Source organism: Dermochelys coriacea, chromosome 3 (genome assembly GCF_009764565.3).
Source record: "Dermochelys coriacea isolate rDerCor1 chromosome 3, rDerCor1.pri.v4, whole genome shotgun sequence".
Classification (NCBI taxonomy): Eukaryota; Metazoa; Chordata; order Testudines; family Dermochelyidae; genus Dermochelys; species Dermochelys coriacea.
The window spans coordinates 46,147,371-46,171,731 of NC_050070.1; the positions used below are offsets into that span (position 1 = coordinate 46,147,371).

A 24,361-nucleotide genomic window follows, 5' to 3' on the forward strand; every position below is an offset into this window, starting at 1 on the left:
TCCCTAGCCTCTGTTTGCCAGAAGCTGGGAATGGGCAACAGGGGATGGATCACTTGATGATTACCTGTTCATTCCCTCTGGGGCACCTGGCATTGGCCAGTCGGAAGGCAGGATATTGGGCTAGATGGACCTTTGCTCTGACCCAGTATGGCCATTCTTATGAGTAACAAAGTTAAGTATGTTGCAAAAGTGTTAGCAAGGTTGGGACCTAAGTGAGCCTTACTATGGACTGAGTGCAACATGGAGCTACAATTTATTTTTTATTATATTTTTAAGGCATTGGCTAGTGTAGTATGACAAAAGATTTGTTATAAAGCAGTTATAAAGTTTGCATGTGCTGAGGTACACAGAAAGACAAGGTTTTGTGTAACTGGGGTCGTCTGATCCTGCGAAAAAACGACGAGCGTAACTTTCCTCAGATGAATAGTTCCACCTGTGTAAGTGTTTGAAAGACCAGAGCCTTGTGACAAGAGCTGTGATTACAATCACAGACCAGGATGACAATCTTTCCACTTTCTGACAATATCAAATGGTGTACAGACAATGCTGCTTTTCTACGGACCAGGTTTCAGACACTGAAGAGGACAGTCAGACTCCATCACCTATTAAAAGTAGAGGTAGAGTGGAAAAATTACAATTTCAAAGCAACATCAGTGTTTGTACAAGCTTCTGTTTTTACTGTCTATATTTACAGAACCCCTTATTTTAACCATCCAATCAATCAATAATCCATCAGATTCTTCCTCCCCCCCCCCCGGGGGGTGTAACCCCTCATTCAGCTTGTTTTGTTTTGCTGGTAGGATGGGAAAGTTTATGCTGTTTCTTAACGGGCAGGAAACTTTGAAGGGTGGCAATACTCCCGTTGCCTCTTGCCTCATGTTGTTGCTGCAGTAAGGAGCAGCAGCCGAAGAGGTGTCTCAGAGCCCCGGGGTCAGATACCAGAGTCAGGAAGGGAGAAGGGGAGGGATCAGGGAGTGATGATGTCAGCCTGGAATGAGAGGGCGGGCGGGCGAGAGCGAGTGTTCCGGGTCAGGAAGAGGAATGAAAGGAGGGAGAGAGGAGCAGAGCGCCCAGGGACCCGGGCTAACGAGATACAAGTGATTAGAGAGCAGGGGCCGCGAAGGAGACCATCAGAAGGACTCCCCCCTCCCCCCTCCGCTCCTGCTCACGGGGCTTTCTGAGCTAGGGGGAAGAGTTGCCGCCTTCTCCAGCAGCGCGTCGGATGCGGGTTCCCCTTGCGGACTTGCTGCCTCTGCTGGGACTCGCAGTGGGAAGGGGAGGAGCAGGAGGGAGGAGGCTTTGGAAGCCGTAGCGGGTTGCTGGCGGCTGGGGGCGCTTTGGAAGCCGGCGGGGGGCTGCTCGGAGGGAGGCGGACGCTTTGGAAGCCGGCTCCGGCGGGGGGTTGCTAGGGGGCTCGCAGCCCGGCGCGGGCTGGGCGGGGAGGAGCGTCGGAGCCGGCCGGGCTGCTGGGTGCGCTCCCAGTCTCGCCCTTGGCGCGGCCGGCAGTCGCGGCGGCGGCGGCGGCGGCAGGGAGAGGCGCTACTGCCCGCCCTGCAGCGGCCGGACCCCTCGTGGGCGGCGCTGGCTGCTGCTATGTTTCATTGCATCCCCCTGTGGCGGTGCAACCGTCACGTGGAGTCCGTCGATAAGCGGCACTGCTCGCTGCTCTCGGTGCCCGAGGAGATCTACCGCTACAGCCGCAGCCTGGAGGAGCTGCTGCTGGACGCCAACCAGCTCCGCGAGCTGCCCAAGGTGAGCGCGGGGGTTTGGGGAAGCAAGGCAAGGTCCTGGGGTTAAATTGCCCAGCCGGGCTCATTGGCCTGGGCTGGGGCTCCTCCCCCGCTATTGTTACAGCCTGCTCCAGGGTAGGGTTACAGGTGCCGGCTTTGTGGCGTGGCCGTAGCCGTCTCCCGGTGAGGGGCTGCACCGGCTGAGCAGCCCCGGCAGGAGCCCGTGGCCCGGATAACCTCCCTCGGCACCTGCTGAGGCTGAGCCGGGAGAAGTGCTCGTGCTTTGGCCGCTCCCTATGAGCTGTCACAAGCCAGGCTCCCGAGAGGTGTTTGGAAAGGGGCACATGCGGGGGGGGGGGGTGGCAGCTCCGGGAAGGCCAGGTCTCCTCTTCCCCCGACTGTGCCCAGGCCAGCTCCCCTGCAAACCTGCGGCTCCCTCCATTGGAGAGCCAGCTGCTTGCTAAAACAGGCAAGCCGTAAGGCAGAAGGGAATGTACTGGGTTCACCTTGAATCCAAATCCACTCGCTCAGCTGGTGTTTCAAGTACAGCGTGCCCCCCCCCCCCCCCAGGCTTGCAGCTAGGGTGACTAGATGTCCCGATTTTATAGGGACGGTCCCGATTTTGGGGTCTTTCTTATATTGGCGCCTATTATCCCCCATTTTTCACACTTGCTTCTGCTCATCCTACTTGCAGCAGCGTGCGAGCCACGCGGCTCGGTGGTGGTGGGTGGGTTTCCCTCCTCACATTAGAGCGAATGCATCCGATGAAGTGAGCTGCGGCTCACGAAAGCTGATGCTCTAATAAATTTGTTAGTCTCTAAGGTGCCACAAGTACTCCTTTTCTTTTTTCCATCTGAAACAGTGCAGCTCCTCCCCTACCAGTCCCCCAAGGAGAGCCGCGGGGGGGGGGGGAGGGGGGGAAGAAGGGTAGCTACTTCTGCCTTCGTTTGGTGTTCACCCTCGTAGAGTTATTTGCTGAGGCTGTTAGTACTAATGACCCAATAAACGTGTTTAACCTCTGGTGTGACTTGGTGCAGTTCACCAATTAAACAAGAACAAACTTGTGATAGCAATGTTTGCCTAGCAAGGGTGTCATCTAAAAAAAACAAACAACTCCCTTCCCCCTCCATAAAAATAAAAACCCAGTAGATCAGAAGATCCGGGCAACTTTCTTTGGCTTAGAAGAGGAAAGCTTGTCAGAATTAATATAGTCTTAAATCAACAGTACTGCCTGCAATCAATTGTCTAATTATCTGTCTAATTACAGGGACACAATAAAGTTTATTTTTTTAGGTTTCAGAGTAGCAGCCATGTTAGTCTGTATTCGCAAAAAGAAAAGGAGTACTTGTGGCACCTTAGAGACTAACAAATTTATTAGAGCATAAGCTTTCGTGAGCTACAGCTCACTTCATCGGATGCATTTGGGAATGGATGAGTCATGAAGTGAGCTGTAGCTCACGAAAGCTTATGCTCTAATAAATTTGTTAGTCTCTAAGGTGCCACAAGTACTCCTTTTCTTTTTATTTTTTTAATTACTATTCCTAATAGCACTGTAGATAATTGCAAGTGGAGGGGAAATTAAAAAATGTATTAGTTTATACACCACCAGTGTTTATTTACTTCTGGTACTTTTCTCAGGTCTGCAGTATAAAAAAAATAAATCAATCAATTTGGCTCTCTGGCATTCATTCACATTCTGTCACAAATGTCTAAAGGGGCACTCCATTTCAGATCTTGTTAGTGTCCGAACATGCCTTAAAAGTGATTTTTCAGATACTGCATGCTAATATTGTGGGTTTAAAATGCACTCTATTGTATCTGAAAAGAAATGACCAATCCAAATAAACAAAAGGAGTAACTTGACTATACATGAAGTACTGTAGGGTGTACAGTACAAAGTAAACAGACTGCTTTTTACAGCTGTGATGAGGTTAGGTGTTGCATGTAAAAAACTCTTAAATGAGTTGTCAGTGTCCATTTACGTTTAAGCCAACTATCTTCATTTAAGCTTTTTAAACCAATAGCAATATTTTTATTGATGTTGGTTCTAAGTTCTGGGCCTAGGCTTGCTTGATAATCCAGTTGCATTATAATATATTAAATGGGCATTATCAAACTATATACTGATTTTGGTAACACTAGTAGCAGAGGAAAATCATAATGTGGCATTAGTTTTTAGTGTTTCACCATGGCTCATGGTGGTGTAAGTGGTCTTTCAGAAACAATATTTCAAAATCCTAGTGGTGTGGAAGTAGTACAGTACTTGCTATGGGAGAACTGGGGGGATGAAAGGCCTAAAAGCTTGCTGGTGTGAATGTCAATGACAACATCTATTCACATCTGTCTTTGTGCTGCTGAGTTATAAGTACACTCTGTATCTAGCCAGATTTTTTTAATATACTAATCTGTAGGGCTGACAAATTCTCTTTTTTTTCCCATGATGTTGATGATCTTTCCTTTCTTGTATTCTGCTTCTGGAAACTGAAAATGTTTGATTCTTATTTTGTTGTACTATAGATTTGCTCTTCCTGTTGGTATGAACTCTGCTAGGTCATCAGTGTTGTCCTTCATTTACAGAAAGCATTCATCGGAACTTTGTGTAGTACTTCATTGGCATAGTTTGTCATGTTTGACAACGTTTCCTGTACAACTTCTAACAAATTAAAACTTGCTACTAATCTATTGTGAAACATTAGGTGTTGCTACCATGAGTGGCACAGGAGCATTTGATGAGTCTGAAAAAGTACAGTGCAGAGTAATTTCAATGGGTAATTGTAAAAAAACAAAACAAAAACAAAAAGAACCCCAAACAAACCAACTTTTAAAAAGGTTTTAGCCTGGGAAGATGATTAGCCAGTTGGTAAATTGTGGGTGATGGTGTGCTACTTTTTTTTTTTTTTTTTAAAGCGTTCTCAGATACAAACTTTGGACCCTAGTGAATTGCAGTGGTGAAAATCTAACACTGGAAATGAAACATGCTTAACTCAAAACTGAATTTAATAGGCAGTTGAACTTCTGTTAACTCAGAATTCAGTTAAAACAGCCTATGTAACTGAATAGAAACGGATAAAGCAGAAAGGAGGAACTTTCAGAGGTGTCCAGTATTATTTTTCTGGGATCAGGGGAGTATAATTCATTCTCTGAAAGATAAATGATGGTTTTTAAAACCAGTTTTCTTACAGGAGCTGATTGTTTTTTGATTCTTTTGTAATAGGAGTAATTATGAAATGGTAAGGTGTGACTTTGCTTAGTGAAACTAGAAGAAGTGGTTTTTTACTGAAGGGAATGCCTTACTGGTCCAAGTATCATCTTTTGAAATAATTAGACTTCCTGGAACAACAGGTTTGAATCTGGGCATACCATCCTTATGAGGTAGATAAATCTAGTTTCACACAACTCTAGCTTGTGTGAGGCCTTTCAGGTATGTAGTGTAGTTGTAGCCGTGTCAGTCCCAGGATATTAGAAAGACAAGGTGGGTGAGGTAATATCTTTTATTGGACCAACTTCTGATGGTGAGAGAGGCAAACTTTTGCACTTAGAAGAGCTCTGTTTGGCACAAAAGCTTGTCTCACTCACCAACAGAAGTTGGTCCAACAAAACATTACCTCACTCACCTTGCCTTTTGGATAGGACCTCTCTTAAAGTGTCATCTGCTCTGCGTGGACTGAACACCCTATGACTCTTTGTAAGAGTATGGCTATCTGACCAAAATTTCCTCTCCCTCTCAACTCTGTCCTTGTGCAGTATACTGTGCTGTTGTTGCTTACTGTAACTGCTGTCACTCTGCCTCAGACAAGACCTTATTTCAGGGATGCAGTGAGAGTGCATGAGGGGGTTGTAGATCCTAATGAGACCGAAGGCTCTGTATAAATGTAAAATTGCTCGGGTGCTATAAATGATAGAGGCAGAATGATCCATGCACTTCTTGCAGTCATCACTTCCTTTTTGCTGAACAGTGTAGTTGATGTCTATCAGATGATTCATACAATTATTTTTCTGTCTGTTCCCTATGAGATCTTCTGCATTCAGCCTGCTTAATGATGGCATATAAACTCTTCTCTACTCAGTGTATTGGGAGTCTCCCAGGTATAGAATATAGCTGATAGATAAGAGCAAGTGTGCTGGGGTTGCAGATTAGCAAGAATCAGAGTTAAACAATAAATCTTGGGTAGGTAAAAAGATGTATTTGAGAAGAGTTGCAATCTTGTCTGAAATTTGTGCATGGGTTTTTAGAGGTATTGTATGTGTGTCCAATGCATACAGTTTATGGAAACTGTCTGTCATGATATCTATCCTTACGCTGCCTGGCTTATCAGAAGCACATAAACACATTTACTAGTCTGCCTTTCATAGTGTCCTATGGGCTTTTCTTCTCCATTCTTCTACTGTGTGTCATTAACAACTTCTGAAAAATGGACTCAGCTGGGGGTAGTGTCTGAATAGATATAATAAATAATAACAATAAAGTGTATGTTATAGTGCTCTTCTAATTTGTTGAGATCAGAGTTCACTTCTCTGAAATTTCCGTTACAGAAAATGTTTTTAAAGTTGTGCTGTTTGGAATAAAACTGCCTTGGCAGAGTAATGTAAGAACTTAATTTTTTTTTTTAAATGTAGAACTTTACATCGCACACAAGATGCTGTAGTCATCACTTTATATTAAGAGAAGAGTGAGGCACAAATGTTGCAAAGAATTGGTAAAGGGGCATGTTGTGACCCTCTCTTAGGCAGAAGATACCATTGAAATTGTCGGTGAGGTCTGTTTTTGAACTGGTGAGACAATATGGACCTAAATAGTCACAAATCTTATTTTTTATATTGTGCCCTAAACGCACTACAATATTTTTATAAACAAATTCTCATTTTAACATACAAAGCAAACAACTCTTAAACAAAGCTCCCAAAGACCTTCTGAATTCAGCAAAACCCTCCTTAATCCGCAATTAGAAACTCCTGTTGCTCAGTTCTTGCGTTCACCACACCTGACCAGGAAAAGCTGTGGGAAGTAAGGGTCTTGCGACATGCCCTAAAGTTCATTATGTGAAATGTGCAAGTGAAATCATTGCAGACCACAGAGTGAACTGATGTTGTGACTTACTCTGCAACAACACACACAAACATTTGTGTACTCGTTAAAATGTCTGTCCTTAGGATTGGTTGAAGGGATTACTTAAGGCAGTTCTCAAGGAACTAAGTAAATTACATACTTGACAGAAATGTTTTTGATTGTGCTGCTCAGAGTTGTAGAGGTTGTCAGTACAGTAAGAAGTTACACTTCTGTAGACAGATTCTTCATGCCACCTGCTACTTCCGTATTAGAAGGCAAAGTCTGCACCTTAGCTTTTGAGGCGTTTTGCTGCCATGTATTAGAGTTGATGTAGTTCTGTTGTGCTGAAGGACTGACTGTGGAGGGGCTAGGACAGGGGCGGGCAAACTTTTTGGCCTGAGGGCCACATTGGGTTTCCAAAATTGTATGGTGGGCCGATTTAGGGGAGGCTGTGCCTCCCCAAACAGCCAGGTGTGCCCTGACCCCTATCCAACCACCCCTGCTTCTCGCCCCCTGATGGGGGGGCCCCCCCTTGGGACTCCTGCCCCATCCACCACCCCCTGTTCCCTGACTGCCCCCTGCCACCCCATCCAAACCCTCCTCTCATTCCTGACTGCCCCCCTGAAACCCCTGCCCCCATTCAACCCCCCGTTCTCCCTGTCCCCTCACTGCCCCCGAAACCCCTGCCCCTGACTGCTCCCTGCCACCCTATCCAACCCCCTCCCTTTCTGACTGCCCCTCCCTGGAACCCCTGCCTCCATTCAACCCCCCTGACCCCTAGCCACACTCCTGACCACCCCCGCCCCCGAACTCCCCTGCCCTGTATCCAACCCCCCCGCCTCCTAACTGTGCTGCCTGGAGCACCGGTGGCTGGTTGTGCTACAGCCACGCCACCGCGCAGCACCTAGCACCGGGTTAGGCTGGGCTCTGTAGCTGCGGGGCCCCAGGAGCTCGCTGCCCAGAGCATTGCACCAGTGGCGCAGTGAGCTCAGGCTGCGGGGGAGGGGGAACAGCAGGGGAGTGGCTGGGGGCTCAGGGGCCAGGCAGGAGGGTCCCAGCCTGCAGGCCATAGTTTGCCCACCTCTGGGCTAGGGAGAGGGCCTCAAGAAGCAACATAGTCCAGTGGATACAACGCTGGACTAGATGTCCTGCAGTTTTGAGTGAGTGCTATTCCTAGATCTGCTGTGGACCTGTTGTGTGGCTCTGGGCAAGTAATTTCCTGTCTCTCTGTTTTCCATCCCACGCATCACCAGTCTTGTTTGTTTAAATATTCAGTTCTGTGGGACACGTTTTGTGCGTTACTGTGTTTGTCCAGTGCCTGGAACGATGGGGCCCCGATCTTGGGGCCTCTAGGTGTTTCTGTAAAATCACTACTGATGATACAGGAGGGAGGGAAGCAGCGTGTAGGCAATGAGTGAGATGTAGCCGTAGGCTCACGTAAATACATTGACACACTGGCCAAAATCTCAGTGTCATGCATTGCTATGGTCTAGAGGCTGTGCTGAAAGACTGGTCCATGCTTTGGGTGCAGGTTGGTAGAATAATTACACTCTCATCGTATACAAACTTTTGTCATTTTGCTTCAGGCAAGGATGCTAATTTGGCCTCTGTAGGTTTTGCTCTAAGGCGATAGTCACTTTCGTAATCCTTTTAAGTGAAATCACAGTAGGACATTCTTAATTTGAAATGTGTCCACACAGAGTTGCATAGAAATAACAAAAGATGTGAATTAAATTAGATTTTAGTTAGTTCAGCTCCAGTTTGTGCTTAGACAAGCTCTGAATGTGTTGTAAGGATTTCTGTAGAAAATCATAGACTATAGGGCTTGCGCTCTCTCTCTGTCCTACCGCCTAGGATGCTGCATTTTCCCCCAAAACACCCACCCATTCCTGAGTCAAAGTATTGTCAGATGGTGAACGCTAGAAATGTAAATCAGCGGTGGCAACTTGATGGTTCCATTACTCCACTCAAATTATTTAAAACACAAAAGTAGTCATGGAATTTATCCCATAACAATCATTAACTTATTTATAGGTTCTTTGTTTCTTACATGCACTCTACTGTATGTTCCGGTAATTGGTCGCCTAAGAAATCTTTATTGCATTGTATAGTATCAGATCTTGATTGGAGAAGACTTTATTGAGTAAAGAACCTGCTGAGCAGCATAACTTCCCTGTGTGTAAACTAAGATATCTGCTCTTTGTTCACCTGGTACTTATGTAGTTCAGCCTCCCATAACTCATAGGGTTAAGATTAAAAAGAAAAAGTTAATTTGATTGACCAAAATCTAGTAGTTAAGAAAAAGATCTTTATAGTCCTCACTGAGAGCCTCTTTTTAACATACAGTATTTGACTGACTATTTAGTTTTGACTGGAAAAGCACAGTGCATGGGCACAACAATGTTCTTAGTCACTTACAACCTTTTATTTATAAACCAGGTTTCATTAAATGTCCCTTCTTTACTCACCTGCTGGAGGGAGTAGAAATAGTTTTTTATTCTTTCAGTTTAATTTATAGTTAGATATCACTTGCTATGGTAAAGAAACTAACCCTCACTGAAGAGTAGGGCCTTTTTAGGATTATCTTCTTTTTTCTTTTTCTTAAATTCCTCTTTCACTCCAAATCTGAAGATGCTAGTGGGTAAGAGACAAATCGAGTAAGCTCACAAAGCTTTCTGAAAGGAAGCAAATACACATGCTGTGTGATTCACTTCATAAACATATTTATATTCCTCAAACATAAAAGGCACACACCAAAAGTTAAAAGCTTTCAAGTCTGAACACAAGTCTCCAGTCAACTAATGAGTTGCATTTCCCAATTTTGTGTATTGGCCCTTAACTACCGATACACATTTTTATCAACTTATTTACGTTCCAGCACTTGACCTATTACAAAGTTTCATTCAAACCAATCTGAATGTTTAAAAACACATCCTATCAGCGCTGAACTGGTTGGACAGAAGTGCAGGTCCTTCAGAATTTTTGCAAATTTTCAATTTGGCAATCATGTCTTGTCATTTTACTTCTAACATTTAATGCAACGAACTGTGACACAAATGCTTCTGTATAGCTTTGGGGTAGAAAACTGGGTTGTCTTTTCTAGTTTTTAAAATCGAAAGAATTAATGGAGGATTACATTTCAGCTTTTCTTCCTGTTTTGCAGACAACCTGTGATCTTTGTATTTGAGATCAATTATGTTGGCAAGTAACGGAAAGGTTCCATAACTTCTCTGAATGGCTTTTCAGTTTTTTGTCCTTGTGATGTTCCAGTTTTTCATTAGATCATGCGTTTTCCCAGAGACTGACACAGACCTTGTTTACACAGAAAATTAGAGTGACTTAAACCAGTGCAAACCTGTGTGTGGCTACTCCTCATTCATTTTAGAGTGGCTTATTTTAGTTTCGCCTGTTGAGAGTAAGTTTAAGCTAAATTGAAATCGCCACTCCTAAAATGAAATGTGTATCCACATAGGTGTGTGCATTACATTAAATTCGCACCTTTAGTTAAACTGGTGCAATTCTCTGTGTAGACAAGCCCACAGTGTTGTGTCCCCTCCCTTTGTAATCTGTCAAGTCCCACTGAAATGTCTTGTAATTGCTATCGTATATTAGTACAATACCTTTTTGCAGAGTCCTTGTAAACTGAATGAGTATTTTTTTTTTTCCTTTCCTCCCCCCGAACTGGTGGGTGAACTAAAAAACCCAAACGTTCAAATTTCTTGGGTCAAACTGAATGTTTTGTTTGCTACAAAATGAATTATTTTCATTTTAGTTTTGACTTGGTTATAGATATTTTTACTTTTTTTTTTTTTAAATTTGAACTAAATTTAAAAATATTTCATTTTGAAAGTGTCATAACACAACATTTTGAAACTTTTTTTGGAAAAATGTTTTCTTTTTTGTTTGTGTAGAATTTGGTGAATGGTTTTTGCGAAATATACGAATAAATTTTTGTCAACGCAAAATTGCATTTTTTGGTGAGTAAACTATTTGTCTGAAAAATTTCAACCAGCTCTACTCCCTGTATTTATAAAGTGTGTGTGCCATGTCTTGATCAAAATCCTCCTCATTCAGGATAAAGTCCTTTGAAAACTATTTAAACATAGGTCTTTCCTTCTCTTTAGAATATGTGAGACACTAAGAATACTGTTTAGTTGTATGGAAGATGGAGCTTAGCTTCTCCCCTTACGTTATGCATTATAATTATCCTCAGTTATGATGACATATTTCTAAACAGAATTTTTTAAAATTTGTAGAAAATATGTGCGGCATTTGAAGTTGTCATATGTAGGGAGGAGAGGGGAGATATCCAATGGAACATGGTCCAGCATGCCTTGGATGGGATTATAAAAACAGTTTGTGACTAGCAGTGTGGTGATGGCATATACAAGGGTTTAAGGTTAAACTACAGCACTAATACTTCCACAAGTTACATCTCTATCAGTAGTGGTTAATGAATCTTGCTGTAAATACTGTTCTAGAACTAGCACCTAGAAACATTCATATCAAATGCAATTTTAAATTTGCTTGCATTTCAGGCTAGAAATATAGATTATACAACAAATTTCAATAAATTCTGTGCATTCCCTTACACACAATTCAAGTAGCATGCGTATACTCTGTGAATATAATTGAACTAAAACAAGATTTTTTTTTTGTGACCCAACTAAAATTATATACGATACTAAATGTATATTTTATAAATGTCTCCACTTTCCCTCCCTCCCTATTTAAAGTCTGTAATACACTTGCACTGACAGTTAAAATAAATGATGCCTTGCAGAGAAATTGTACTGGGATTTTAAGTTAACACAACTAGTGTAAGTATACAAGAACACTGTGTGCTGATTGCTCCAAATTGCAGTAGGTTACTAATGCACAATGTTCATTTAAAATTGGTTTTTGTCCTTTGCTGGTTGAGGCATTAAGAAAATAATGTATTTTTAGTGGACTGACTAACAAACTGCCAACAAAAGAAGAAAACAAGTTCAGCATAAGTGAATATTTAGATAGCTTCTGCAGAGCCTGTAAATTCCCTGTTGGTGCCTCTGAGAATATGGCAGAATACAAATGCTTTCAAAAAATATGGATTTCCTTTGAGAAATCTTGATTTAATATTTCTTGCTCTTTTATTTTAATTTGGGAGCCCGTTGCCTACAGTCCTGTAGAGAGGCAGTTACAGTGGCATTTATCTCAGATGGAGGAAGAAAGAGGGCACATGTCTCAAAACAGTGTTCATTATGTTTTACTGTAAAACATGGATTGCTTAGCAGATTGGTGCATGCGAAAAATTCATTAGTGAGAAGAGAGGTTGCCTTGCCCTGCTTAAGGTGCTCTAGGGCAGTTTAATTGCAGTCTCAGCAGCACCAGTTGTAATGCTTGATCACTGGCCTCCCCTGCAGCAGCTAAAATAAAATTGTTTTTTCCCCCCTCTATTGTGATCCTATGTCTGTAACACCAGATGCTCTTTAATCTTTATTGCTGCTGCTTAGTCCACATAAAGGAAAAAGTAAATCCTTGCCTACAGGAAAACAAAATGAAGCAACCTTTTCAATGTGTTGCATTACAGAGAGGGCATGTAAGTAGAGATGCAGCAGCATGTGAACTTGTAAGCCCAGATAACCCCTTGTGCTTTTTTTCTCTGTTTTTGTAAAAGTGAGCTGTAGCAGCATAGTCCTGGACTCAAAACTGGCCAGTTACTGATTGTAGGTCAGGGATGGCATGCCTTTTGAGCACAGCTTTGAGCATAGCTGCCAAAAACTAAATTGGTGGTGGTGGAGTGCCAACCTTAGTGTAGATTGTTATCCCATTCACTTTCTTTAGCCTCTTTTTTTTCCTTCACTTTCTGCCTTCCTGATTTTGTATCTCAGACTTCAGTGCATCCAGTGGCGGGAAGAGGGGCATGCTGCATTTCTTATGTCTTGTCAAGCACGTCATTTAGAGTGCATGCCAGCGGAGCTTGCATCATGAACTGTAGGTCTGTGCTTTCTCTTGCCCTGAAATTTGGCTCTTTTTCTTCCCTTCCTTTTAGTGAGAGTTGCACATGTATGTGAAGCTTAAGGAAAAGATGGAATGCAGAAGCATGACATTCTTTCATGCATTATTCAAAGTTTTAAAATTACGTAATGACTCCAGAAAGATGAAAGCACTACTCTAACCCAGCTGTAAAATTTTGGGGTGGATGTTTGGAAACAATCCTTACCCATGCTCACCCCCATCCCTCTGCAAAAAAAAACAAACAAAAAACAAAAAAACACCCACAAAAAAACCCTCTAGCAGACTCCTTTTCACTGTGATAAATACTGTCAGATGACTTTGTTTGTGGGGCATCCACAGACTTGATTCATTGTACAAAAAGGTGACTTGTTCTTTGAGCCATCCACTGCTTTCTGCTGCAGAAATGAGGTCAGCTGGTTGTGATGAGGTCCATAGTTGTTGGGGGTTTTGTAGAGGCCTCAGCCAGATCAAGGCCCTGTTGTGCTAAGCAAACAGTTAAACGACAGTCCATGCCCCCAAAAAGTTGTTATAATATGTTTTCTAAATTGATTGTTGCCCAGAATAAATTGAGGGGAGCAGTGTTTGTCAGATCCTGTTCTGTTCTGCACCCCACTTACTATCGTAGTAAGTAGTGAGAATGCAGGATTTGCTTACTTGCTAATGGTGAGGCTATTGGGTAGCTGAAAGATCCTGACTTCAGTTATGTTATAGTAACTGGCGTTCTATTATACACAAAGCTGCTGCTGACTATCCTACAGTTCATGAGACTCCAACTGAATTTTTTTTCACACTTATACCTGTCCAAACCAATTAAACTGCATAGTTATTTCAAATGCTTAACTTTCTCCAGATGTTTATACTATGGTTAAATAGACAGTTGGCTGTTTTTTGCTGATCTCTTGAGCTGTCATTTCTCATTGTTCCCACATACTCCTGCTCAGAGGTCATTGCCTGGGATCAATGGGGACTATAAACTCTTTTAAGGGCTTCATTGCAACAGTTAACTTAGGGAGTACACTCAAGTTTCTCCACTTGAGCAAGCCTACTGTTATTGAAAGTGCCATAGTGCAAAACAGCACTCGTAATGCACAGTGATTGAATTAGCAGCGCAGTGACTGGGTTAACTGGTGGTGACATATAACAATGAATTCCTGCATCTCCACTGCATACAAGCTCCAACCAACTGTCTGCCTCACGCCCCCTCCAACAGACCAGCTAGTTTGAGTTCTAAGCACCACTTGAGCTGGAGACTCGTGTGTGTGTGTGGATAGGAGTCAGATTATGGGGGTGAAATTTTAGATGTGGCTCCGATAGCATAATAATACCATGAAGACAAACCCTAAAGCAAAAAGGCAGTTGGATATATACAGTATCTGTACAGCAAAGACAGTAACTAAGGCATGTGGCTTATACATTAATGATGTTCTAAAACAGACTATTAATATACCACAACAATATCCCTTCTGTGAAACAATTAGTGATAGGTACTGATATAGCCCTACAGTGACTTGATTTCCACATGGGAGGCATCTGTTAACCAAGCAGGTGTTCAGAGCTGAAACAATTGCTGTTCAATATTAGAAGTATCTCTTGCATGTTAAATTAGGTGGTTCTTCTGAAGTTTGGTTGTCTTTCCAGTGTGAAAGAAAGTTATTTAAACTTAATATAAGCCATCTAGCTATACTTACTCAAATTTACCACCAGAGTCCACAGAGTTGATTTGAAAAGTCTTCTTCAAGAGAGAAATAATCTTGGAACTTTTGTTTCTTGGGAAACAGGCTTAAGAGATGGGGCCTCATCCTTCTCATAGAGGATATTGGTAATCTATCAGTGGGTGACTACTTCACTACTTTAGGCCCAACTGCACTCTATGTAGGGGAAGGTCAGCCTCTTATCTTTGGTTTTGATGGATCCTACATCCATGAATACTGGCTTGCGGTTTTCTTGCCTTCCTTTTATTTTGCTCCTGAGATATAGATTGATTGGCTGGAGACTTCCTCCTGGACATATCATGGAAAATTGTCAGGTGTCATTCAGTTGCTTTTTCAGCCGTGCAGCTACACAGGTAGTCTGTAAACTGACTTTTAAGAAGAATGAATCTGTAACTTTCAGACTGTTGATCCATTATTATCTGAATTTGAAGAGACTTCTTTCAACAGAATTTAAATTATGCATTAGGTTTTTTACTGGCCTTTATGGGTTTGGCAGTCTCTTTTTGCTGTAAAAGTCCTTTTTGATGTTTTTCAGTTTAGTTTCTGCTCTTGGAATAAACTCCAAAACTCGAATTCAAATCTGAGGTTAGGTTGGACATGGTAAGTGCAGTTGACACAACTCCCCACACTTTTAGAACTTAACATTCAAGAATAACTACTCTGTCGAGGATTACTAGTTAATATTCACTTTCTTACTAGGACAAATAAGCACTTGGCATGATGCTGTCCTTGAATATTCTACAGATGAAATCATGCTTTTAGCAAAGCTAATCAATGGCATAGGTTGCATAGTATATGAATATCTACACAAAGCACCAGTCTCTCAGTCTGTCATATTTTTAAATGTACGTAATCCTCTTTGACTTAAAATTGGTGACCAGTAATCTTGAAAAACATATACCATTTATTAAAACTATATTTAGACGGACTCTCCCGCCCATAATATATGTAGGTTTTTAAAGTTAGTCTGAATTTTCTGTATGCAGTATAATTTGTAACTGTTTGTGCCGTGTTATGAAAGATTCCATGCTGAGCATTGTTTTCTTCTGTGAAAATTGTGTGTTAAGGTAAAGATTTATTTAATTAAACTTTACATTTGAGCTGGCATGCCATCACTTGTGATGCCAGCAGCAGAAGATTCCAATGTCCAATCAAAAACGTCTGAAGTAAACCCACCACAACAGTTATTTCCCTCTTCTTCTGATTATTTTAACATTTAACATCCTGAGGGAATTCTGTGTCCCTGTGTGTACAGAATTTATGTCCCCCGCAGAGTTCTTTGCTTCCTCGCAGAAAAATGACTTTCTGACAGGGAAGCAATGGAAAGCGTAAAAGCAGTCATACGACCCTCCTCAGCAGTATGTTTCGGGTGCCCAGGGCAGCTGTCAGAGAGGTAAATCACTGTGGAGCAGGGGGCAAGACTAGAGAAGACCTGGCTGGTGGTTCCTATCTTGCACCGGGCTCACCTGCTAGTCCCAGCGGGGCTAGGAAGGACGGGACTTTCTCTTCCCCTGCATGGCATCTGAGGCCATATCAGACCCACCTTCAGATTTCTCCCCTAGCTGTAGGAAGCTCGGCAAACTCTCTTCTCCCCCTGTTCCCAGTTCCCTTGTGCTCCTGCACCCATTGCTCCTCAGCTGCAGGGGAAGGGATCACTGTACAGGAGCTGCTCCCACATCCACCAAATCCCCGTGCATCCAGAACCCTTCATACCCAGACTCTCCCACTGAGCCTCATCCCCTTGCACCCAACCCCTCCCCCCCAACAAGCCCCACTCCCCCTGCATCTGGACCACCCTGACAAGCCACCCGGATCTCCACCCTATTGAATCCCAACCATCTATAGTCCCACACCCAGACACCACCAGCCTTCTTCACCTGGGACCGCCCTGCAGAGTCCCATTATCATTGCACATACAACTCCCCAACAAGCCCCTGTGCATCCAAATCCCACACTGAGTTGCCCCACACAGAGTCCTCTCAACCCACACCTGGATCTCCCCTCCCCCCGCCAAGCCCCTCCACACTTGGATCCTTCATTGCTGAGCCTATCTGCCCATACCTGGTGTACCTGGCACAGAGAGGCAGGGCTCTGGGGTGTTTCTGGGGCAGGCCTGGCCTTTGCATTGTGTCAGGGTTGCCTGCAGCATCTTGCTGAGTCCATGTCCCGGTGGGGAACCGCACAGTGATCTCCCATTTCTGTGCAGCTGGTGGCCTGTGCTCCCAATGCCATGCTGGAGCCTCCATATTTATTTGACAAATAAAATTTGCAGAATTTTGCAGACTTTTAAAATATTGTGTGCAGAATATCTAAATTTTTGGTGCAGAATGCCCTCAGGAGTAAATCATTGTGCAGTTTGGTTTCCATCATCCTCATTCAAAGTGATGCTTGCTCTTTCACACTTTATCGCTTCAATGATATGTCAAAACTGTGCTGCATTTCACTGTTTGGGAGAGGATTTATATGTATATTTTTTCCAGCTTCAGCCCCCTAGCAAGCTGATGCAATGGTCTTAGCTAGAACTGCAAAAAATGTCAGCTATGCCAGATGTTTTACCATCCCACTACAAAGGTGCCATACGGGTTATACGAAATGTTCATACCATATCTATGCTATGACAAACATGCATTTAAAGGTATCTGTAATCTCAAAGATTGTGAGATAATTTGGAACAAATGCGTTTCCTTTTAGCTGTCTTTTCAGAGAGTTCACCAAAACTTCCTTTGGCTTCTGCCCGTTTGCTCAGAGAAATATTTATGGTTGTGACAATGAGCTTCAAATCCTCCCTTTTTCTGGGGCAGCCCAAGAGAAGAATAAAACAGTTTTAAAGAAAATGATTCTAATCAGTGTCCTGATAATTACAGAAACATAACCTGCAAATGGAAGATTACTCTCTCAAAACCTGAGGGCTTTTCTCATCTTGGTGGCTTTCATACTTTGGTGTTAAAAATTGTTGCTTAAAATTAGGCTTCTAAATAAGTGGCCTGAAAAGAAGTGTGGGTTTATGAGCGTAATTAAAGGCCTACATTTAAAAAAAATTCTTGTTCAAATTGTTTATCAATTTACTATATGTGAGGCTTTTTATTCTCAAACTTTTCTTCCTAAATCTGTAACTCCTATATGCCTATTTTTTCCTTTTTTTTAAAGCTATAGCTGCCTTAAGATGGGGAAGTTTTGATCTCTGTTCCGTTATTCTGTGCCTTGATACTTTAATTATAGGCACTATATGAAACAGTAAGTAAAATAAGTTCCAGTGACTTTCAGATATCCCCAGCAATATGTTTATTTCTTGGATTTGAAATTCCAGCCTTTATTATCTGAAGAAAAGTTGACACGAAAGCTATGTTACGTATAAAATGCTTAAGGGGCTATTTTAAAATAAACTTTTAACTGCTTGTCTCTTCCTCCCCCTCCCCCCCCAATATAAGGCTTCAGTTTTCATCAGATACAACATTGAGCTTGCAACTCATTCAGTTGCTTCATGGCAACTTATTGTGGATGTAACTGTTGTCATTTCTTGAAAATCAGGCCTTAATTCTCTTTCTGAGCAGCCTGCTGCTAGTGGTGGCCTTGTGATGTTAAGCGTTTTGGTCAATCTGCTGAGTCAAAGGGAGATTATAAACTGACTTTCACATGGCTTCGGTGTGGTTGTATCATTGAAAAGAACACTTAAAGCAGCCTAGCTTCAAGGGTGTTCTTTAGCCCTCCATTATCTTCGTTTTTTTATTGTCTCTTGCTTTCATCTGCCCCTTATTGTTATTCAGGCAAGGGATTGAAATATTCATGCAGGATTCTAGTGCATTAATGCTCTGTCGTCTTGAAAGAAGGGAACAGTCAAAGAAATCCAGCAACGTGTGTGTGTTTGGCCAGTTGCCCAGCAGAGAAGTTGAAGTTTCATCAATCCTTGTTAAAGACTGACTGACTTTTTATTTTTTGGTTTGCTTGTTTCCAGATTCAGGAGGACCAATTATAACATTTGACATGAAAGATTTCATTAAGGAATGAAATGTGTGGTGTGTAAAATTTTTTTTTTTTTTTTTTTGGTCATGAACATTATAAGGGTAACAATTGATTTACAAGGTCTTAACTTGTGGACTATAGCTAGTCAGTGTCACAGTGACCCTCCCCCCTTCCTTTGCAGCAAAATGAACAGCATTAGCAATGAGTTTTGAAGGGTTCCTCCTAATACAAATCCTTAAACACAATGCTGAGAAAAATGGGTAATGTTCTCTTTTTATTTTTCTTTTTTAAACTGAGAATACTTTCACTAAAGAAGCTGTATTTAAAAAATGTTGCGAAAACACATGCAAAGAAGTTGGATCTACAGTCAAAACCGTGCTGTTGCAGCATATTTTGAATGCTGGGTAGACACTCTGGTCTGGCCCCTGTTCAAATATCAATAAATTATTATGTTGCACTTAGGTTTCTACCAGAGTGCTTGGTGAATAGAGTCCGACTATTAAGGTAATTTAGTAATGAGCCAGGTCTATCAGATTACATGTAGCAAATATTTAAAGGAATATGCTCTCTTGATGAGTGTAACGTGCGCGTAGATATAAATATAGATATTTTAACTAGTAAATACTGCTATTTTGGCCACTAACAAACACTTGGCAGAAGTAAGGGTAGCTCAGAGACTACCTCAAGGCTTCAGTGAGCATTGACAGTGTAGCTCTTGCTTAACTATAAATAGGCATTATCTGAAATTGGAATAGGAGCCACTAAAATTGGAGCTGAAAAATGATTTAGGCCTGTATAAAAAGATTACAACAACTTTAAGACTTTTTTCACATTTCTACAGTTTATCATTTATCTAAATATTGGTGTTACTTCCTCAACTGGTACATAAAATGGAAATATAGTTCTTAGAGAACTTTTTAAATGTGTGAAATTTAGTTCACTTTGGGAATAGTAACCTGGCTAAATATCTTGTAACTTGTTCAGGTTTAACTGGTCATATTTTGTCCTTATACATTTTTATATGATGTTTGCAATATATATTGCAGACATGTGTACATGCTGTATATGTAATAAACAACACTGTGTGGATGAGGAGTTCTCAAATGTTCCTAGTCTGTGCTGTATATTAATAGTGTCTTGTGAACCATCTCCCCTTCCATTTGCAATTGTGTGCACTATATCCATTCCCATTTGCTGTAAAAATCTCCCTATAACATGTCACTTGACACCTTGGAGTCAAGTGATATCTAATATCGTTTTTGTTTTAGTCCTTCATTGTTGCACAGTTGTATTTCAAGGGAGTTCTGGATGTTCCTTGACTTCCTAAGTGAGTAATAAAAGGTCAGTTTTATTAGTGATGAGTCTAGTAATGTCAACCTTAAAGTTGGTTAAAAATATCATGTGTCAGGCCCCCCCCAAAAAATGAGATTTAAAAAAATAAAAATTGGGGCTTCTTTTTATTTGCCATCTGTGGATTTTTTAATTTTTAAATCCTTTAGAAAACACTTGGTCCATGTTTTCACTGCAGTCATTAGGGCTAAAAAATATTCTAAATAAAAGCTGAGATTGAGTCCAGGAGCTGGGGCTTAAACAAAAACAAACCCCTCCAAACCTAAATATCATGAGACTTGCAATATAATTTTGAGTTGGCAACAATGTTTTTTCTTTTGTAATGCCTTCTTCTGAAAAGCAGTTTTCAAAGTAGAAAATTGTGATATCCAAGTCCATAGCTATCACAAGATAGTTGTAGAGATGAGGTTTTATTGACTTGTGTGAGCACAATTATTTCCCTACAGTATTAAAACTATGGGAATGGAACTTAAAGACTTTTTAGAGTAGTGAGTTCTCTTTGTGCTCTAACCATCATAACTGGGATGTGGATATCTGTGTATGTGAATAGCTTTTATAATTAATATTTTGTGAAATCAGAATAATGCTGACTCTGAGATGTTCTCTGAGAGAGTTGCTGAATAAATAATACCAAAATAGTATTTATCTAAAAGTGTAGTCAGCAAACTATATTGCTTAAAAGCTAGCCTCTAAGTAACAATTAGGTAACTGTCTAGACATAATGAATCTGCTATGATTCATAATGGCTAGAATTTTATAAATGTTCTAAAAGCTACACTGAACTTTATTTTTCACAAAAGAGTCCTGCAAGGTCTACTCACCTTTCATAGCAAGGTCAGTACAAATACCTAGATGGAAATTGTTTTTTGTGGTTCTGAAAAGAATCTGACTTCTTTTTAAGTTGTTTCTGTACTTGATTTTTATCAGACTAAGGGTATGTCTTCACTACACACCGGGTCGGTGGGCAGCGATCGATCTAGCGGGGATCGATTATCATGTCTAGTCTACACGCGATAAATCGATCCCCGAATGCTCTCCCGTCGACTCCTGTACTCCAGCGCCGCAAGAGGTGCAGGCAGAGTTGACGGGGAGCGGCAGCAGTCAATTCACTGTGGTGGAGACACCATGGTAAGTCTATCTAAGTACGTCAACTTCAGCTATGTTATTCACATAGCTGAAGTTGCGTAACTTAGATCGATTTCCACCTCCCAGCCTTCCCAGTGTAGACCAGGTCTTAGTTGAATAAGAAGCTTTGTGAGGCAGTCCCTGGGACTTTAGATGTTTATATCAACCAGTGCTGCTGTCCCTCCAAGAAACTTGACATATGTGAACTTAACCAAGTTGCAAATGCATTATGTGAATAATAATATGGGATTTTCTTTTTCAGCCCTTTTTCCAGCTTGTAAAATTACGGAAACTTGGACTCAGTGATAATGAAATTCAGCGGCTCCCTCCAGAAATAGCAAACTTTATGCAGCTGGTGGAACTTGATTTGTCTCGAAATGGTAAGCTAGAGTATTCACAGACTCATTTGGTTCTGCCCTATTTATTGTACAGAGGAGAACGTCAGAATTACAAATACCTCAAGAATAGAGGTTGTTCAGAACTCTGAAATGTTCGTAATGCTGAACAAAACGTTACGGTTCTTTTAAAAGTTTACAACTGAACTTTGATTTGATACAACTTTGAAACTTTACTATGCAGAAGAAAAATGCTGCTTTTAACTTTTTTTTAAAGTCGTTTATGTTTAACACAGTACTATATTTGTTTTTTGTTGCCTTTTTTTTGTCTCTGCTGCTGCCTGATTGTGTACTTCCAGATCCAAATGAAGTGTGTGTGGTTGACTAGTCAGTTCATAACTCTGGTGTTTGTAACTCTGGGGTTCTACACTGTACTGTGTTTCTCAGTATGCTACTGGGGGTCTTTGTATGGCTCTGAAGCCTCTACGTACCATGAAGAATGTGCTCCTAGATAATGCACAGAGTTTTCTGGAGTGCTAGACTGTGTGTGCTATGCTTCAATACTAAGGGGAGCCAGCAGTAGAACTATAGCATTAGAGTACTGTTCTTCTCTCTACCCACTCCTTTCTGAAAGGTTAAATACTGTTGGCTGAAGGAATACTAATCTATATATCCTGTTTTGCTCTGTGTGTGTGTGTGTCTGTTTGGTAAGGTTTTCAAGCACAGTTTATAAATATACACCTAGAAGGCAGAGACCAAAATGAAAGATGTGGGAGAAAGCCAATTGATGTACAAAGGCTATGCCCTGGCTAGATGGCCATTCCATTCCTCATCCTTTTCTGTCTCTCTCCGCCTAATCTTTTGTTGTTGTTCCTTGCTGCAACTAAAAAGCATGCCATTTGTTGTTCAGTTCTTGTGCTTGCTTCAGCTACTGCTCTTGCTTTTCTAAGCAGTGACAGTGAAATTGGTGTGACTTGTCAGCTTTGTAGCCTGGTGATCCCTTGGTAATTGTGGGAGAGGTTTAGGACCTGCAGGGCCCCCTCTCAGCAGCTTGCTGCCCTGATGGGTTAGGAACAGCAAATCAGTGTTTAGGAATGGAGCATGGTCTCTTGTTGCCCGGGCCAGCAAATATCAGGAACACTGCAGAAGCAACACACCAGGAGCCCTGGGCAGAGGGGTCACACTCGGTGATATGCTTCTGATTTAGTGAAGGAACAAGAGCCAGTTAAATGCAGAGGCAGTCATGTCTGGAGTGTTACTTTTAGGTCGGGAGTGTTACTTCAGTATATACTCCTGAAAATTGCCATGTATGGGGGGGGAGGACAAAAATGTACCTGAATATAAGGAGAAGGAACACTGAAGAGCTAGAGAAGTGACGTTAAACTGTAAGGGAAATTTTGTATTTGTTTCTATTGGTAGAGTCACCTAGCCTTTCCTCTCCCCTTCCTTTCCCCCCATATCTGTCTAAACTTTGAATCCTCATGTGAAGGTGTCAGGTGATTACATTCTCACCTGACCCCTCCTCTGGACATTCAGTAATGAAATGCAGCCACTTCTGACATCCCCATTCCCAAAAGAATTACTGCAGGACTTCCACTGTACTATATCATTTCATTCATATTCACAAAGCTTTGTAGGGAAAAGGCTATGTGACTGAGCAGGAATTATCTGGGAGCCAGAAAGAATGCATTCAGTTGGTTAAGAAATTGCATTGTAAAAATGGTGTATACGTCTCTGTGTTAATGCCACTGTCTTTATGTACAGCGTTTTTGGCTGTGTAGGTCTGCCAAGAGATGGCAACCCTTTAATTCCAAAGGAAACAGTACTTTGGCTCAACTCTGTTTTTTCCCTGTAAATGAATAACTGACTGCAGAAGAACTGATGGAGCAGAGCCATTGGACCTTAAGCAGCCTGACTTCACTTGGAAGTTGGCATGAGAGTTCAATTCTAACAAGAATGGATAGTGTGAATGAATGTTTGTTTGTGGAGGGTGGTGGTGGTTTATAAAATTCTTCCTTGTGCAATAACTTCTGAAGTGATGACTTGGACTAAAATAGGTTGCAGGAAGCAACTTCTCTTGTACATCCAAGGTCCAGTCTTAATCACCCATTTTATTGTGCTATTTTCTTGCTTCCAAGTTCATTACCCAAAATGACTGGCGTAACTTCCTTCAGTTTAATACAGTTGCATGTAACTGCTTACAACTTACTTGCTTTTGTCAATCTAAAAAAACCTTGTGTAAGGATTCTCACAATATTCTAAATATCAGAGTGTTCTGTGCGGTTCCTACTTCTGTCCTTCAGAACAGCTTTATATAGGAGAACATCTCAGCATGCCTAAGATTCCTCCTACCCGGTGACTCTCTATTAATCAGTCTTTGCTATTTATGTATTCAGCAAAAACTACAATCATGTGTGTTTCTTTCAGACCTAGGAAAACAGCTCTGCTTGTCAAAACATGACCTGCTGCATGCATAGGGAAGTGTGGTGGTGACATCTTAACTTTGGGCACAAGAAATCATTGTTCTGTTCTTGTCCTAGCTGTCTGCTTAGTGCACTAATGGCTTTCATTTCTGACCATCCTACTTCCTTCAGAGATGGAATACTAATACCAGTTATTAAATTACAGTTACCACCACTGCGTGTTGTACCTGTCTATTCCCCACAAATAAAATGGGATACTCTGAATGTTCTATCACAGGATGAGGTGGAGAAGTTACTGAATGAAAAGAATGTTTCCATTCTTCTCCTATCATAGAGCTAATGTTCCTTCCTTTCTCCCCACCCTTCAAGTGATAAGCTGAGGGCAACTTTACATAGGCCACTATCAGATGTATAGACTACAGAACTTCATTGCAAATCGAAAAAAGTGTGTAAAGAGCCCGTGGCATCCCCAGCACCAACAAATATAACTTGCAGTACATTTTAAACTCCAAGATATAAGTGAATTGCTACATGCAGACAACACTTCATCATGCTGTCGGCAGAGTGAGTGTGTCTCTTATGTTGTCATGAAGGGAGGAATGCTACTCAGTGAAAGCTTTGTCAGGGGTGGTGAAGATCCATTCCCTGCTGTCTTTGCTCCTTGCTCTTTATTACTCCCAGA

The 24,361-nt window shown here is 41.7% G+C and overlaps 1 protein-coding gene across 1 annotated transcript in view; it reads left to right on the plus strand.

The window, feature by feature from the left end:
- Positions 1–1,003: 1,003 nt before the first annotated feature.
- The window catches only part of LRRC1 (leucine rich repeat containing 1), a 119,424-nt gene continuing 96,066 nt past the window's right edge, over positions 1,004–24,361 (plus strand). Inside the window, exons 1-2 of the mRNA XM_038397257.2 lie at positions 1,004–1,752; positions 21,184–21,301. Of these exons, the coding sequence (XP_038253185.1) occupies positions 1,594–1,752; positions 21,184–21,301 (277 nt within the window). The 5' untranslated portion in view covers positions 1,004–1,593. The remainder of the gene's footprint in view (positions 1,753–21,183; positions 21,302–24,361) is intronic.